This window comes from Chaetodon trifascialis, chromosome 8 (assembly GCF_039877785.1).
Source record: "Chaetodon trifascialis isolate fChaTrf1 chromosome 8, fChaTrf1.hap1, whole genome shotgun sequence".
Classification (NCBI taxonomy): domain Eukaryota; kingdom Metazoa; phylum Chordata; class Actinopteri; order Chaetodontiformes; family Chaetodontidae; genus Chaetodon; species Chaetodon trifascialis.
The window spans coordinates 21,064,109-21,081,195 of record NC_092063.1 but is presented as its reverse complement, the minus strand read 5'-3'; the positions used below and the strand labels follow the sequence as shown (position 1 = coordinate 21,081,195).

At 42.1% G+C, this 17,087-nt stretch overlaps 2 protein-coding genes across 6 annotated transcripts in view; both read left to right on the top strand.

Annotated features, from left to right (window-relative positions):
• Window positions 1–2,095, top strand: part of atp13a2 (ATPase cation transporting 13A2) — a 29,649-nt gene extending 27,554 nt beyond the window's left edge. Inside the window, exon 30 of the mRNA XM_070967747.1 lies at window positions 2,085–2,095. The gene's annotated coding sequence lies outside the window, so the exon portion shown is untranslated. The remainder of the gene's footprint in view (window positions 1–2,084) is intronic.
• Window positions 2,096–3,037: 942 nt separating this feature from the next.
• Window positions 3,038–16,195, top strand: cdk11b (cyclin dependent kinase 11B). 5 transcript variants are annotated; one of them, XM_070968168.1, is made up of 20 exons: window positions 3,038–3,080; window positions 4,237–4,370; window positions 4,577–4,716; window positions 4,910–5,037; window positions 5,626–5,770; window positions 6,518–6,654; window positions 6,936–7,061; window positions 7,192–7,290; window positions 7,422–7,553; window positions 7,638–7,712; window positions 8,482–8,702; window positions 8,799–8,889; window positions 8,990–9,111; window positions 9,209–9,314; window positions 9,484–9,605; window positions 10,315–10,422; window positions 10,812–10,928; window positions 11,777–11,925; window positions 14,910–15,099; window positions 15,594–16,195. In XM_070968168.1, exons 2-20 carry the CDS (start codon window positions 4,260–4,262, stop codon window positions 15,684–15,686), a joined length of 2,412 nt encoding a protein of 803 aa, XP_070824269.1. In that variant the 5' UTR covers window positions 3,038–3,080; window positions 4,237–4,259; the 3' UTR covers window positions 15,687–16,195. The 5 variants fall into 5 exon arrangements, with proteins under 5 accessions (XP_070824269.1, XP_070824264.1, XP_070824265.1 ...); XM_070968163.1 differs by having other exon boundaries at window positions 6,479–6,654; XM_070968164.1 differs by having other exon boundaries at window positions 3,043–3,080; window positions 4,240–4,370; window positions 6,479–6,654.
• The last annotated feature ends 892 nt before the right edge of the window (window positions 16,196–17,087 follow it).

The window sequence follows — 17,087 nt, the reverse complement described above, 5'->3', positions numbered from 1 at the left end:
TTTTTTTGTTTTTTTTCCATATTAATTATGTCATTTCAGATTTTTTGCAATGAAATTTATCTGAAGTTAATCATCAAATCAATGACTGGGATGTAAGGTCAAATGGGACAGTGTAACTATGCAGAGTTTATTTTCTGAAATTGATCACATCACATATGTATGCAGGAAAAGCATCAAACAGGAAGTCGGCCCTACAATGCATGAGATGAGGAAAATGACATAAGTTTTACCAAGTTTCCATCATAAGGTCATCAAGTTGTCGTAGCTAATGCACAGACCTTTGAATGAAGCATGAGTTTGATGTGTGACTGCAACAAAATCAGTTAAAATGTGATCATATCATTTTTTTTAACTTTTGGAATTAGGTCGTTTTTGTTTGTCCCATTCAGGTTTGGATGGGTCTGACAGTGTGATTTTGGGTGATTGTGACAGTGCTAAAAAGCTGTGCTAATGAAGAATATGATCAACCTCATCATCTTCAGTAGCGTATTATGTGTTGGTCTTTTTTTTTTTTTTTTTTTCTGGTGAGAAAGCTTTCACTAAGTAGAAATTCAAAACTGTCCCAATCACAATTAATTTCCCAAGTCAAAAAATAATATACTTTAGTGTATTAGAAATATAATTTAAGTACAGAAGAGTCATTACAGGTTCACTTTTACTTTGTGTGCTTGATTTAAAATGTTTGACATGTGCTTTTAAAAAGTGTACATCTAAATAGATGTCATTAAGTTTAGCTTAAATGTAGTAAATATGAATATACTAATTCTGCAATACTTAAAGTGGTATTTCAAAGTATTTATAAAAAAAATACTTTATTGTAAGTATATCATAAATTGTACTAAAGTGTACTTGTACTAAATTACAAATAATTTTAATAGTAATAAAGTATCCCTTTGAAAGATCAAGGTCAATTTTATTTATATAGCACATTTAAAAACAACCAAGTTGACCAAAGTGCTTTACAGACTTCTAAGCACTACAAAAACAACATACATGAACATAAAATGGAGAAAGGCAATATATATGCAGCCAGGATGTCAACGCCCAACCAAACTGAAAGCCACTGAGTAAAGATGGGACTTCAGCTGGGACTTAAAAGATTCCATAGTCCGAGCAGCCCTAATGTCCAGCGGCAAGCTGCTCCAAAGTTTAGGGGCTGCCACTGAAAAGGCTCAGTCACCTTTAGTCCTGAGTCTGGATCTGGGGACCTCCAGGAGCACTTGACTGGACGACCTCAGGTCTTTAATAGGTTTGTGGACCTGAAAAGGTATGCTTATTTTCGAGTTCTTTGTAATATACTGTTAGCATGCTTAATTAAAGTGTACTTTGATTTCACTTCAAGTATATTTACAACACATTTGTGATGTAATACCATTGTGCTGCAAGTGTGTTTTGAAATCCTGATTTTTACTGGTGTTCTTCAGTACACTTAAAGTTTGTTAAAACCTCGTCCACATCTTCCTAGAACTCTGCTTAGTAGTGTCAGCAAATTCTCAACAACATGAAAACCTCATGTTTGATCTTTGCATCTTTTTGTCAGCTGTCATTTGGCCTCACCTGGTCATAGTAGACTGTGATCCCTCCACGTTCATGTTGATGTTGTTCTCGCTCCAGCGGTCATATTGCACGCTGCCGGCACTGTTGGAGTCCATGTGGGAAGTCTGTCCTCTCCTCAGAGCTTTATCTGCTGCCTGGAATCACTGTCCGCTCACTGCGTCACTGCTTTGCAAAGTTAAAGGTAACTTGAAGATGTCTGATTAACTTGTACTTTAATAATTTACTTGTTATCATAATGCTCGTCATGTACTTCATATTGTGATCCTCATCAAATCACACGAGAATGCACTAAAAGTGTTAACGACATTTAAAATGATTTTTGGTGCAAGCAAATTGTACCAATCAAGTATTCAGTGTAATTTGCACAGAAGCTAAATCAGACCACACAACTAAAACAATCAGACTCAAAAGCAGTGATGTGATGATTGTCACCTAAAGCTGAATTCACTTCACATCCCCACATTCAGATAAACTCAAGATGTGCTCACCTGCAAGAGTCCGAAACAGTCAACAACCTGCCTAGAGAGCTCTGCTTTCCTGCACTTTTTAAAGGTCGACTTCACTGAGAGTCATGCCTCCTGCTTGACTGCTGGTTCACGAGTTTACTAAGTGAGCCTGTCATAAATTCATTATCTGCACTCCACCTTTTGTCTTTCACCTCCTTATTATATGACTCTTTTTTCTGATAAAGGGCAATTAAAGCTATGCCTGGTTTGTTAGTCTCCGGTACATCACATCTAGCACATGGAAGTGTGATAAAGGTGTTATTAAATATAGATCACTATTTTGTTTCAAAGATTTTCTCAGAGGATAAACATGTGGCACCTCTGATTGTACTGGAACAACAGCGCCATCCCCAGTTTTTAGATGTAACGAAATACAACAATCTCAGTCAAGCACTTATTGTATTTCCATAAATATAGCAATGTATCAATGGGGTGATGATTTACTTGATCCTTAAATATATTTTAAAAAGCCCATTTTATGCAGGAAACCTATCAGATTCATTGTGGTTTCTGTATGTTTAGACAGGTTACATTTGCACATGGGGTATCGTCCATAAAAATCCCCACTAAAAACAAGCAAGAAGATCACCACCTGACCGATGGTGACGATAAGGAACTGGGTCCCCAGGCGCCGGTCGGCTGGCAGCCCACCGCTCCTGGTCTGCCGCGGAGGAAGGACTGACCATGGATGGGTTAAAAGCGGACAAGAATTTTACCAAGCATGGCGCGTGCGTGCGTACGTGCGTGTGTGCGTGCGTGTGCATGTACTGTGTGGCGTACAATGTGAAGGCAAGGGTTAAAACTGTGTTACTTACGGTGGAGGTGATAGCTTTCAGTTTTTATATTATATTATATTATATTATATTATATTATATTATATTATATTATATTATATTATATTATATTATATTATATTATTTAGGAGAGAGTCATTGTTTCACACCGGACGTTTCATAAACGTTACTAGTATGTTGAGACTTCCGGTGTGCCATAATACCGCTGCTGCGCATATTTCAGGTTGGTGTGACCATTTTACTCGTCCGCTGATTAATTTAATCATTTACTGTACCTACGCTTTTAACTGTAAAAACGGTCACAGTTATTGGTTGTCCAGTTTATTGTCCTACTAGCTATAATATCCGTTCCTTTCAGAACCATGTAGTTAGCTGCAGACGTTGTTTGGCAACATTCGCACATGCTAGTTTTAGCTAGCTAGCGTTAGCTGGCTAATGTGTTTGCGCGAACCGCAAGACCAACAACATATCATGTTAAACGTGGGAATTAATGAACTCGTCTACCATTTTGCTTAATGTGTGGGCATATGCTGCCACCTTACTATTGAAACGTTTGTTTATTCAAGAGCAAGAACAACATTAGCGGGTTGTTGTCCCCCGACCGGCCATATTAGCTAACGTTACTTAAGCGTTGTGATGCTCCGCAGACTTGAGGTGAACGCAGATAATGGGAAGCCTCATGCCAGACTTCACTCTAAGTGTAAGAAGTTGACTCTTAAATCTTCTATGATTCGTATGTGCTTGTACATTTGTCATAAACATGACTGGCCACGTTTGCAATGAGTGTTTGCAATTGGCCTGCACAACACATTTGGGTGGGGCAGCGCTGGAATAAAAAGCTTATTATCAGTTTTTAGAGTTGAAGTTTTATGAATTCATTGCTGCGTGCTGGCCTGGGTCTGTGCTGAACGGCGAGTGAAAGCCAGATTTTATTTAAAGGTTTTATGTCATTCTCTTGCAGCCGTTTTAAACCCTTTGCAAATGCTTTATAACACGGCCTATAAATCTTGATATTTACTGTATTTGACGGTAGTAATTAATAAGTAAGTAATTTCGGCGGAAGGCGGAATGAACTGTAAGATTCTGATAATAAAATTTACCAGAGGTCTTATTTTGACAATATAAATTAAAGTAAAATTAAAGACAAATGGACGAAACGGTGACCAATAAGAGGCAGGGTCTTCTCCGTCATGGATCTGTTTTAACTGTATCGGTTCATTTTGTTCTGTGCCAGCCGACCTCTTTATGATTCAGAAGAAGCTGAACTGAAATTTCATGTTTTGAACGCTTGTTTGTTTGTGTGTGTGTGTGTGTGTGTGTGTGTGTGTGTGTGTGTGTGTGTGTGTGTGTGTGTATGTGTGTGTGTGTGTGATTTGAAGCAGGCGGTGGAGAGCGGCTGCTGATGGGGGACGAAAAGGAGACCTGGAAAGTAAAAACTCTTGACGAAATCCTACTTGAGAAGAAACGCAGAAGAGAACTAGAAGAGAGAACAGATCCCAAGCGCCAGAAAAATGTGAAGTATCTCAAATTCAATTCAAGACCCATATGACTTATACATATTGATACGGTTTCTAAATTCCATCCCATGCAAAATATCAGTTAAAATTGAAGAGGTTTAATAGCTGTAGCAACATTCATGTTACTGTCATATTCCTCAACTGAAGACATTTTAATTTCTGTAGCTCTAACCTTATGTTCTGCCCTTCCTGTCTTGCACAGTTCACCCAGGGCCTTGTTCCACAGGCGGATGATCGCGAAGCCAAACGAGACACTCCGGAGGAAGGAGAACTACGGGATCAAAGGATGGAAATAACAATTCGTAATTCCCCGTACACACGGGATGACTCCACAGAGGACAGGTATGTGGAATTATAGGAAACAAGACATGAGTGCATATGTTTAAGTTGACTGGAGCGTGTACTTTCACGGTTGGAAGTACGTGAGCACGAAATAGTTCAACTTCAAAGTATGTATGTCATAATTTAAAAAGGACATGCAACACAGTTGCTGTCTCGCTCAGTGTCTCATAATGTTTTCTTTACATTTACGCAGGGGAGAGGAAGACGAATCACTTGCAATCAAGCCTCCACAGCAAATAGCCAGAAAAGACAAATCTCACCACAGAAAGGAGGAGAAGAGAAAGGATAAGAGACGTCATCGTAGCCATTCTGCTGAAGGAGGTGACTGAGTGCTGCTTAATTACACTAACTCAAACATGTGTTTTACAGCTGAATACAACACATTTGGAACAGCTTTTTTATGCCTCTGTGTTGTCGAATAATTAGAATTTGGTGCTCAAAGGTCACTGTGACCCCACAAAACACGTTTTTGGCCATAATTCAAGAATTTAAATGCTAATTTCGTCAATTTCAAACAAATGTCTCGTAGAGTAAAATAATGAAGTGATGACATTTTATATCCAAAAGGTCAAGGATCATCTTCATTGTGACATCATAATAATCTACAGAAACAGTTTTCTGGTCATTGTTCAACACCATAACTCAGGAGCAGAAGGGCAGATCGTGATTATATTTTACTTTTGGTCAGATACTGAATTAGTGACACTAATCTTGGGTGTCCATTTTGAAACTGGAGATTGTTTAGATCATCTTTGCTGCCGGGTTCAAGATGTTTGTGAAACATCCATGTTTTACAATTTGTGGCTTCTTTGCACCAACATCCAGATTTGAAGCATTTGAAGCATACAGCTGTGAGGTGGTCTTTCTAGTTTTCAGATCTGCTTCAACTCAAGTTTTTTGCTCCCACAGCAGGAAAACATGCACGACCCAAAGACAAAGAAAAAGAACGAGAGAGCGATCGCAGGAAGCGACAGTGGGAAGAAGACAAAGCCCGGCGAGACTGGGAGAGGCAGAAACGAAGGGAACAGGCCAGAGCTCATTCACGGAGAGAGAGGTGAGCACTGACCCTGGAAAAGCACCACATGTTTAAGTATATATGCATATGTATAAGTACTTATTATTTTTATTACCACTCATGTTTGATCTGTGTGCATGTTTTTTAATTCAAACATCTCTTTTGTTGTCAGAAGTTTTCAGTGTGTCCCCTAAATTCTTTTCTTGCCAGGATGTTAAAGCCTCATAAAGTGATTTTTGTGATTTGCAAAGGTTGAGCTATCTTCATGTATGTTCAGTCAAGCCCTAGATTATTGTGTAGGTGCACCTGTGGAGTAACCCATAGATAGGGTGACTCATCATTCATGCCTTATTTTGCACTGAGGAACGTCCAGCATGGACTGGAACATTTGTACTTCTGCATCTAGTGTCCTACTCAAAGCATCTGAAGTTAGACAAAACATCAGATGTTAAAAATGACCATAGTTCATGTCCTGCTGACTTTTCTCAACCAAATCCACATGGCAAGGTATAGGTGTGTTTTTCTTATAAGCAAATGATGTCAAGCCCATGCAAACAATTCAGACTCAAGTGGAAGCTCAACAACAAACCTGTGTATGATTGTTATAGCAATTGTTAATCACTGAATGCATCTGTGAAGATAGCAGAACAGTCCTGCTGTATAAACTATATGTCTGAGTAAGCTTTAACAACCCACACTAAACATAACCGAGCAATGACAAGATTGGCCTTTTGGTTGTCTGGACAGACCTCGATTGGATTCTCCTGGGTTTTTTTTGGACCACAGGGACCGGCTGGAACAGCTCGAACGCCAGCGTGAACGGGACAGAAAGTTGCGTGAACAGCAGAAAGAGCAACGAGAGTTGAAGGATCGAGAGAGGAGGGATGAGGAGCGCCGCAAAGAGCGAGGTGCTCGACGAGAAGGTCAGTGAATGAACCCAAAACGCCTGCTGGACAGGACAGGCATATCTTTTCACTCTAGATAGAGCCATGCCAGCTGTTTCCCTCTGCCTTTAGTCTTAATGCTAAGCTAGGTGTAACATTCTGATTCCAGACCTTCTCATCTCACTCTCACAAAGAAAGAAAATCATATTAAAGCATCCGTAGTTTCTGTCCGCTTGCCAATCATAAGTCTTGCTTTTTAATCCCTGTGAACTGTGGTGCTAAATCTGCCGCAGTGATTAATAAGACTTTTCTGTCTACAGTCCCTTCTCACCACCGGATGCTACCCGATGAGTACGATGACAAGCCAAAACAAAGTCACCGCAGCCGAAGTCCCACACGCATTCCCCGGGACAGATCTGAACACAGCGAACCACGTAAAAGTGCAAGTGAGTGTACCAATATTTCACAGCCTCAAAAAAAATCTCCCATTTGTTTTTATTATGTTTATGCTTAGCTGTATCCTGTGCAATGATTCAGTGTCCCCAAGATCATAAGGTATTGTCATTTTGTCTGCAGCATTGAAGGAGGAGAAGCCAGAGGGCAAAGACCTGCTTGCAGACCTCCAGGACATCAGTGACAGCGAAAGGAAAACCAGCACAGCAGAATCCTCCATAGGTAATGGATGATATAAACTACATGTTCAGCAGCCAGCAGACATCGTCATTGTACGACATGCTTTTTACTGTACATCACCACTAGAACAGCTACAGGCTATTTTAAAAAAATGTGTTATCCACTTTGTCCAGCTTCAGGATCAGGCTCTGATGAAGAGGAGGATGACGACGATGAAGAGGAGTCTAGCAGCCAGAGTGAGGGTGAAGAAGAGGAAGGGGAGGAGGAGTCAGTCTCAGGCTCAGGACAGTCTGAGCAGAGTGCAGGTAAATCTGTGACACACTGCCACCGTGTCAGGTCCAGCTATGGAGTATGGTGGGTTTTTAACACAGCGGCTTCGTCTCTTTCAGAGGACGTGAGTGAGGACGAGCAGTCAGATGATGACTTTGAAGAGGAGAAGGAAAATGGAAATCACATACCTGCAGGTCGGTGAACACATGTGATGGTAGTTGAGGTAGTCATCTCAACTCTAGTTTGAGATGAAAGTTATTCTCGTGGTTCAGACGCCTGGTAGTTTGACTAAATTTTAAGTATTTGTGTTTAGAGTTAAACGTTTGTTTTCTAAACTAACATCACCAAACGTTGTGATATACGTTGTGTGTGTTATATAGGACACACTTATGGCCATTTTTGATACTGCCGTTCTTGTTATTTTATTGTTATTTTATTATTATTCGATAAGCCTAGTGGATGCTATAGGCTGTATATTTAACATGAAAACATATTAAAAACAGTAATTTAACATAAGATGGAACATCACAGTTGAAGCACACTGTTGACACCTTGTGGTAGGAAACAGTATAGCAGTGATTGGCAGCTCCCATACTCCAGTATGTTTTCTACTCAGCTGGTAACAAAGTATACCACAGGAACATTTGGAGGCAGTTTAACAGTATCAAAAATTGGAGACCTTAGTCATTACACTGTGTTTCCGTCTTCAGTCTGACCTTGTCTGAGATTCAGTTTTTCCTAACCAATCACAACAGTCTAATGTATTTGTCTGAAGAGTGACCATCCCATTTCCAAATACAAACATGACCCTGATGAAGGCCACAAGACAAAAAGTGTTGGTCTCACAGTAAAGGTCATCTTTATACCACAAGTGTTGCTGGAGTTTTGACCTCCATATTTAAAGTAGCTCATAGCTCAAATGCTCTTGCCAATGCTAAAGTGGCTTCACTTGTCGCTTCACAGTGCCAGAATCCCGCTTTGATCATGATTCTGAGGAGAGCGGTGAGGACATGGAGGAAGAGGATGAGGAGGAGGAGGATGAAGGAGGAGAGGATGATGCCACGCCTCACTCTCAAACTCATTCTCGTTCTCCAACCCCTGAAGAGAACTACATCCCGGACTCCCCCCCGATTTCACCTGTGGAGCTGAAGAAGGAGCTGCCCAAATATCTGCCTGCTCTTCAGGTCTGTTCCAACATGACTCGCATGTTCATCAAGCTATGTGTAAACATCTAATGCAAGTTAGCCATATGTTCATTTAAATGGTGTGTCGTTTTTCAGGGTTGTCGCAGTGTCGAGGAATTCCATTGTTTGAACAGAATAGAGGAGGGAACCTACGGTGTGGTGTACAGAGCCAAAGACAAAAAAACAGGTATGAAAACAAACACGTAGTAAACAGCATTTACTTTTGCTTTCATGGATGTGTTCACTCACTGTTCAATCCAATAATGGATACGGTGTCATGCTTGCAGATGAAATTGTGGCCCTGAAAAGGTTGAAGATGGAGAAGGAGAAGGAGGGCTTCCCCATCACCTCTTTAAGAGAAATCAACACGATCCTGAAAGCTCAGCACCCAAACATCGTCACAGTGAGGGTGAGAGGACTTGAGCATAACTTATTGCTTTGATGAGCTAACGTGTGTCCGCAGGTGTTCTGGTTAAATGTGACCCTCGCTTTGTCTCCTGCTCTAGGAAATAGTCGTTGGAAGTAATATGGACAAGATCTACATTGTGATGAACTATGTAGAACATGACCTGAAGAGTCTGATGGAAACCATGAAGCAGCCTTTCCTGCCAGGTAACGTGAGACGCTGTTGAGCTCTGTTCCATTTCTGTGAAAAACTGAAAGGGATAAAACGGGTGGTCTGTCTTTATTCAAATCTGACTTAAGCTTTACGATGAGCTTGTTTATTGGTTTAGCATTAAATGTCTCTCCTTCGCCTCACAGCAGCTTTATTCTCCTTCAGGTGAAGTAAAGACTCTGATGATTCAGCTGCTTCGAGGTGTCCGGCATCTTCACGATAACTGGATCCTCCATCGTGATCTGAAGACGTCCAACCTGCTGCTCAGCCACAAGGGTATCCTCAAGGTATGCAAGGACTGAAGGCGATAATGCATCTATCGTTCCTGGGGTCCGTGAGGACAACTCACAGCAATTAAGTGCTGTATTCCTCCATAATTTGATAGAATTATGTCTATTAAGATAATAGTGTAGGTTTTACCCTTGCTGTATGTTTTACCTTTGGTGTGAAAAGAAAGAAAATGGACAATACTGTGTCTTCCACCAGTTGCAGCCCTGGAATTATGATTTAAATATTACGTCAAGCCTAAAATAAATAAAAGTTGTTTGCTTTTTAGAAATCTGTCTATAGTTTGGTAGAGTGCAGAATGTGGAAAAGCGTTTCCTTTCATCCATCTTTTGATGATTCCCGACTTTCTCCCAAGCTAGCAGCCATACAGCACAGTTGAACAAACAACACATGATTACTAAAAGTCAATCAGAGCGTGAATTTCTGGCTAAATGAACAGCAGACAGAGTCCATGTGTAAATAAACCAGGTTTTTCCTGACGTTTGTCAGTTGAATTTTATGCAAGCTGACAATAGAAAATATGAATCACACTGCGTCTCGTGATTTTTCAGAACCAGAGTATATGTCAAGTCATTTGATCTCCAATGAAAGGTCAGAGGATCATGAATTAAACAACTTTGCAGGAATCATACTAAAGCTGAGGTATTTTTCATTTACCCAAAATGGAGTTTAATGGTGCTCATGTCAGCCAACTGTCTCTTACTCTAGATTGGCGACTTTGGTTTGGCCCGAGAGTACGGTTCCCCCCTGAAGCCCTACACCCCTGTAGTGGTGACCCTGTGGTACCGATCACCAGAGCTGCTGCTTGGAGCCAAGGTGAGAATGCTGGTTCACACTGCTTCGACAGTTCACAGCAACCAGATGAAATATATCTGAGCAATAGCTGAACCTACAGATATATATGATGTATTTTTCAGAGAGGAAGTTGCATCATCTTATTTGATCGGTTTACCCAAAGACATATTTCTAAAAAACAAAAAGACGACATCTGCATGGGATTTGGTTTATAAGATACCAAATACCGCTGAAATGCTGTTTGAGTTTTACAGTATGTGGCTGACACAGCCGGGCGGCAGAAGTCCAGCAACCCATCAGAACACATCCACTTTCACACACGAGACAGACTTCAACGTAGAAACGTGCCAGGCAGACTGTCTACTTTATGTTTCTGCGGGCTGCCACGGTGTTTGTTCTTCTCTCCGCAGGAGTACTCCACAGCTGTGGACATGTGGTCAGTGGGCTGCATATTTGGCGAGCTCCTCACCCAGAAACCTCTTTTCCCTGGAAAATCTGAAATTGACCAAATTAACAAGGTTTTCAAGGTAAGTGCCTTCAATGTCCTCATAACATGAAGTAAATCCTCACCATAAAGGGTAAAGCTCTTGTGTTTACAGCCTGTAAATCTACTGACTGTGTCGACTGTCAGAGTGGCTCAGCATGGAGTTCTGCAGTGCACCACAGGGTGGAGTTGTTGGGAGATGTTTCCCAGCTCCTGAAGTTATTATGAAACTGAGAAGCTCACCATATAGGGATTTTCCATAGTAGCAGAGGTAGTGGTGCTATGAACGGCTGCAAGCAGCCGAGCTGTGCTGGCACTATTTTCACTGCACAGCACATCAAGGTAAAGAGGTTTACCTTGATGACGTGTTGGTGGTGTGCTAGTCACAATTCAGTCAGAGCCTGTCTCCTGCAGCCCTTTTCAGCACACTGTGGCTGTTTGTATCATTCCTCTTGCAATATTTAAATTCGATCCCCTGACCAGAATATGTCCAAAATCTGGTGGATTAGACCTGTTTTATTGAAGAATAGCAGTGAAATTAAACTCCAGTTTTCATACTAGATATACAGCTGTGTGGACTCCCAAATGGTCCCACAGTCTTTACCAATGAAATATTAAAGTACTTAGGGCACTTGAGCACATAAAGTTATCTTCGTAGGATTGGTTTATGTATGTCTGTGGATGATGAATACTGTTGCCAGATCTCATCTCCATCTCTCCTTGGGCTAACAATATGCCGTCTGCTCATTCGTGTGTGTGTGTGTGTGTGTGTGTGTGTGTGTGTGTGTGTGTGTGTGTGTGTGTGTGTGTGTGTGTGTGTGTGTGTGTGTGTGTGTGTGTGTGTGTGTGTGTGTGTGTGTGTGTGTGTGTGTGTGTGTGTGTTGTCTGTAGGATCTGGGGTCACCCAGCGAGAAGATTTGGCCGGGCTACAGCGAGCTGCCCGCTGTGAAGAAGATGACTTTCTCAGAGTATCCCTACAACAACCTGCGAAAGCGCTTTGGAGCCCTGCTCTCAGACCAAGGCTTTGACCTCATGAACAAGTAAGATTCTTGAAGGCGGTCTCATTCCACAAAACATTACACCTCAGCCAGGCTGTTTTCTGTCTGTGTGTGGATAACGGTCTTCTGGACAAGAGGACAAATCACCAGCCTTTTGGAGTCTGCTTTAGTGCCGTTGTTGTTACTTGACATAGTTTGACAAGTTTTGTGAAAAGGTTGAAAATATTGAATCAGTCCTCCAAAAAATCTACACAGACATTGTATTGTCTTCCATCTGTTATTGATAGAGCATGGACCAATATCAATGAAAGGCACATATCAGCTACTAATATCAGCAACAATAAGCATGAGTCCTCCAGTGGAAATTGCCTTACTTGGATGAACGCGTTGCTCCCCTGTCAAATTCTGTTACTCTTTCCAGCTCTTTTTATTCAGTCAGTGCATTTCTGGCAAGCCGACTTAAAACATGACAACGGTAGCGGACTGGTAATTCATCAACATGCCTCAGCAGCAGTCCCGTTCCATCTCCTTGTTCCGTTTCTCACACACACACATGCACACACGCACGCGCACACACACACACACGCACTCACCATGGTGATGCTCCACACTACAGGAAAATGTTTTAGAAAACACATTTAATACGGAAAAACATTTTCACACAGAGAGCGATGCGTTCAGAATTCTTTCTCGCACATTCCCAAGATCAGCATTGTTTAGCAGCTGCAAAGCGCAGAAATGAGCTTTTCAGGTCTCCCCTCAGATCTTTAGCCACCCACGGAGCCTTTTTGCCTACACCTGTAAATGACAAAACCATGCCGCTCAGCTACCTCACATCTGCAGAGGATGGTAACAGCATGTCCACTGTGCTGCCGTAGGGATCACGGCTCAGTGGAAGCTTGGCGCCTGTCCAGCGCAGCTGAAACCTTCCAGCTGTCAAAAGACTCATGAGGCGTTTACCCAGGGACGGATTCAGACTGCAGGAGGTCAACACGTAGAGAAGTGCTGTTTGAAAAAGGCTTTAGGAGAAGCTTAGAGGTACAGTTTGGCAGGCAGACATCACAGAGCTGTTTGGAATATCACACCCTCTTGTGCAGGAGAGGGTCTGAACATAAGAGCCTTTGGTATCCAACCTGAAGTGGGCCTTCAACGCGCAGTCCATTTCTGTGCAATAATAGGGTTAGCCAGATACAAATTTTGATTTCAGTGCTGTGCCTCAAGACCCAGAATACTGCTGGTTTTCTATCCTATGAAGAAATTTGTTTGTGTCCATCGTATAAACATGTCGGATGAAAACCAGCAGGACTCTTTGTTCTCCAGAAAGAGGAGGAGGAACTTCACAGGTGCAAGGAGAGTGCACATTGTTTGAATTCCACAAGAAAACAATGATTTGGACACAAATGCGGGATTGTCCCTTTCAGTGATAGTATTGGCCCCACATGTCATAAAACTGGTATCAGTCAGCAGCCCCTCTCAGGGATTCCTTCCATATAAAAATGAGACGATTTGTTTGATGAAGTCTTTTCGGTCTGGTGTTAATCATTTACCACAGTGACTGTGCTCATGCGTGGAAGATTCCAATCAGACACGGTTAGAAAGCCAATTATCACAATTGAGCAGCTCCCCATTATGCTATGTTGAGCCTGTCATATACAATTAGGACTCTGTGCACAAACCCACTGGCCCCTCATGTTAGAGCTGCATCTTGTGTGCAGATTGCCTGTTTTCATGTACTTTAGTTCGCTGGGGTTGCTGACTTTGGAGAAACCAGCAAGAGTAAGCTAGATTTTGGAAGTATCCGACCTAAAAATCTCATCCCCTCCCTTCAGGCCTCCCTCCAAAACCACCCACCCAAAACACATGAAAACACATGAACGCGCACCGTCTGACTATTTGAGAGAGATTTGTGGAGAGGAGAAGTGATGAGCGGGTTCTTTTAATAAATACATAATAAACAACTCAGTTAAATGCTTCAGTCATATAAACACAAGCAAAATAGCCGTCAGTTGTTCGGTCTCAACCGGCTGCCCGGCCTGGCAGCTACTGCTCTCTGCTGTGGGTGTGTGCTTTGTGTCACTGGCTGAGCTGCTGAACGAGTCTGTCACCGCTGCATGGTTCACTCATTCAGGGCTTTGTACATTCACATGTAAGAAAACACGTAACATTATGATAATGAATGTAAATAACAAGCAAAGCTATTGTTAGTACTCACATCTGGCAAGCTAGCATGTTAGCATTGTGGAATGGCTGCGCTTTATCTGCCTTTCTTGTGTGACTAGCTTGCTATAGCTTTAGCAGGATATCTGCTGAGCCTTGTGAAGACTCCGGTCATGTGCAACGAGAGCATGGGTTTTGTTGCATTTGATGGATTGATTCTTGTCAGAATTTCAACAAATTTAATTAAAAATGCTCTAAAAGACAACACCTACCCAAGCTTTAATACAGCTGATATTAAAGTTGACACCACTAGGCCTGGATTCCTCTTAGTGTTGATTTGTACACATAACACATCTGCCAATATTTACATCATACACAATTACATTAAAATGGTTCATTCGCAGCCTTCAGATGTACACTTCACAGTAGACGCACATCAGACAGAACCATTTCAGTCGACACCGACGCAGTTTGTGCTCAGGTTAGCCGGCTAACTTGCTGTAACTTGTACAGCTGTGTTAGTCTCAGTCCTGCTTGTGTCTTTTTTGGGCCATTTTCTTGTCACTATTTTTCTGGCTCTGGCACAGAAAGATGACACTTCCATGGTTAATCCCTCCTACACAGCCCTGATTGGTTTTCCACCTGGGGAAATGGCTGTCAGTGAGCACTACACCAGACCTATTTCAATTTCTGAAAAAACTGAAGATGAGAGCAGCCACTCAAGGGACTGGAACCAGGTTGCCTCTTGCCTCTCTCAAAGTGAAGTTGTACATTTTTGAAGCAGTGCTCTACACACAGAGGCTTTCACATTCCTGTTCAGCTGTGCTGCATCTTTATTCAAATGAACTCAATCATTGACTGTTTTCCAGATTCCTCACCTACTGCCCCAGTAAGAGGATCTTATCAGATGAGGGGCTCAAGCACGAGTACTTCCGCGAGACGCCGTTGCCCATCGACCCTTCCATGTTCCCCACCTGGCCAGCCAAGAGTGAGCAGCAGAGGGTGAAGAGAGGCACCAGTCCTCGTCCGCCCGAGGGAGGCCTGGGCTACAGTCACCTGGTAAGGACATTAGGCTCCACTTTCTCCATTACATACAGCTACCAGGCTTTCTGAATACTGTCTGTGTTAAATAGATTACAGACCTACAGGCCTCTGCTTTGTGTCCGGGTATTTCCTCCTTGTGTTTTCCATGATGAGCGCCTTTTAGTCCATAATGTTTTCAGCAGTGGTCATACCCACCCAGAAGCTTACGGCTGATATTGATATTTTTCAGTGAATGCTTGTGTATTTACTGTCTTACCAACAAATTAGACAGTTTCATCCCACAGTCATTGGTAGTTAAAAGCTGGGAAACAGACCTTGGGACAGTAGAACTCTCTGAAACCCAAGAAAATAATAATTTAATAATATTATTAACATGTTCAGGCATCCTTGTGTGAGAACTGTCAGTCTGATCTGGTATAAATATGTAAGAAATGAAACTGGATCACCTCAAAAGGATGATGAATCTGCTCCTAAACCATAAGTTAACTTTGTTTCTGTTATCTCTCCAGGGTGACGACGACCTGAAGGACACAGGCTTTCACCTGACGACCAGCAACCAGGGAGCATCTGCAGTTGGTCCGGGATTTAGCCTCAAATTCTGAGGCCAAAACCTGCAGGACACCTGGCCGTCTGACTGAGAAAGAGGGAGCAAAGAGTTCTGGGACTGGTTGTTCTTTTGGAACTGGACAGTGTCACCGGTTTACAACCATCAACCTGATCAATATCTGATCATTTCAACTATTACCAAGTAGTCAGGACTGTCTCACAGCATGACTTGTGGCTCAAACATGTTGAATTTCCAGAATTTCTTCTCTTCATCTCTATATTTTCATATGTCCATTTTAGCTCTTAAAGAGGAGACATAACCATACATCTGTTAGAAGTTTAGCTCTCATGTTTGACTTTTGTTTTATTTTCCCTTTTATACTTCATGAGAGAGGACCAGATTTTATAAATGGTTGGTATTTCCTGGCTGCCTGAGCTACTGTATAATGATGCAGCGCTGGCTGTGTTTTCAGTCCAGCCTTATGTTAGAAATTTACTTCGGACTGTCAGGTCACTCGATGACGGAGGGACGATGATTTTCCTAGAAATAAAGTTTGAGACTGTATTTTGTCTGCCGCTTTCCCTATATTTATAAACTATGTGCAAGCTATGCAAACACAACCGCATGCTGCCAGAGGACCACAAAAAAAAGGGAAGTCGAGACTAAAAAAAAAAAAAAAAAATCCAGCCTTGAGCCCAACTTGGTAATCGCTGTCCAAAAATGATGTCATTCTTTGCACTGCACACTTTGTCTCCGTACTTTGTTCTTTCGGGGGAAAAGAGGCCCAGATTTCACTCTGCCTTTGTTTTGAAATGGCTCTGTGACTTCAGAATTAAACCAATAAATTCTTTGATTTTGAGCCGAAGAAAAATTAACAGTACAATTTCATTCCCTGAAATACCGCTCGCTGCTTTCGCTGGAACGGGCGCTGAAAACTCCCCCTGGCTTTGGACGTCCAGAGCCAGCACTAAATGGAAATGTTCATTAATCAGTTTTATCTATCCCCTGCCCCCACCGGAGCCCTTCTGCAGATTATTACACCTGATGTGTTGAATAAGCTTGGACGGCGAACTGCTAGTGGAACTGACGGCTTGGTCTCTGGAGGCAGACTGCTGGCTTCACTGCGAGGCTAGTAAAGTAAGCTAGACGTCTGAGGTGTTCCATATGCGGTTTAAGGTCCAAATAGTTCCAAAGGCTGTAGACAACATTGCTTATTCTGGCTTTGAGAGCTTAGTTTGGCCGGTGCGTAAATTATTCAAATGGCATGCATCTAAGCAAAAGCTTCTGTAACTTATTCAGGCCCTTCAAAAGAGACTCGTCAGGGACATGGATATTTTTTGGATGTCGCTTATCCCCAGGGAGCTATAGTGGAAGATTCTGTGCTCACTGTATATGAGCAGATACTCTTATACATTCTCCAACTTGGCTAATATCACAGTTATCTCTTAATTAGTTT

Bases quoted from the DNA above. Each gene is read 5' to 3' on its own strand.
- cdk11b (XM_070968163.1), top strand. From the start codon at position 4,260: ATGGGGGACGAAAAGGAGACCTGGAAAGTAAAAACTCTTGACGAAATC. The intron at 6,655-6,935 runs GTCAGTGAATGA...TTCTGTCTACAG, and splicing joins GCGAGGTGCTCGACGAGAAG to TCCCTTCTCACCACCGGATG. The intron at 9,315-9,483 runs GTAACGTGAGAC...ATTCTCCTTCAG, and splicing joins GAAGCAGCCTTTCCTGCCAG to GTGAAGTAAAGACTCTGATG.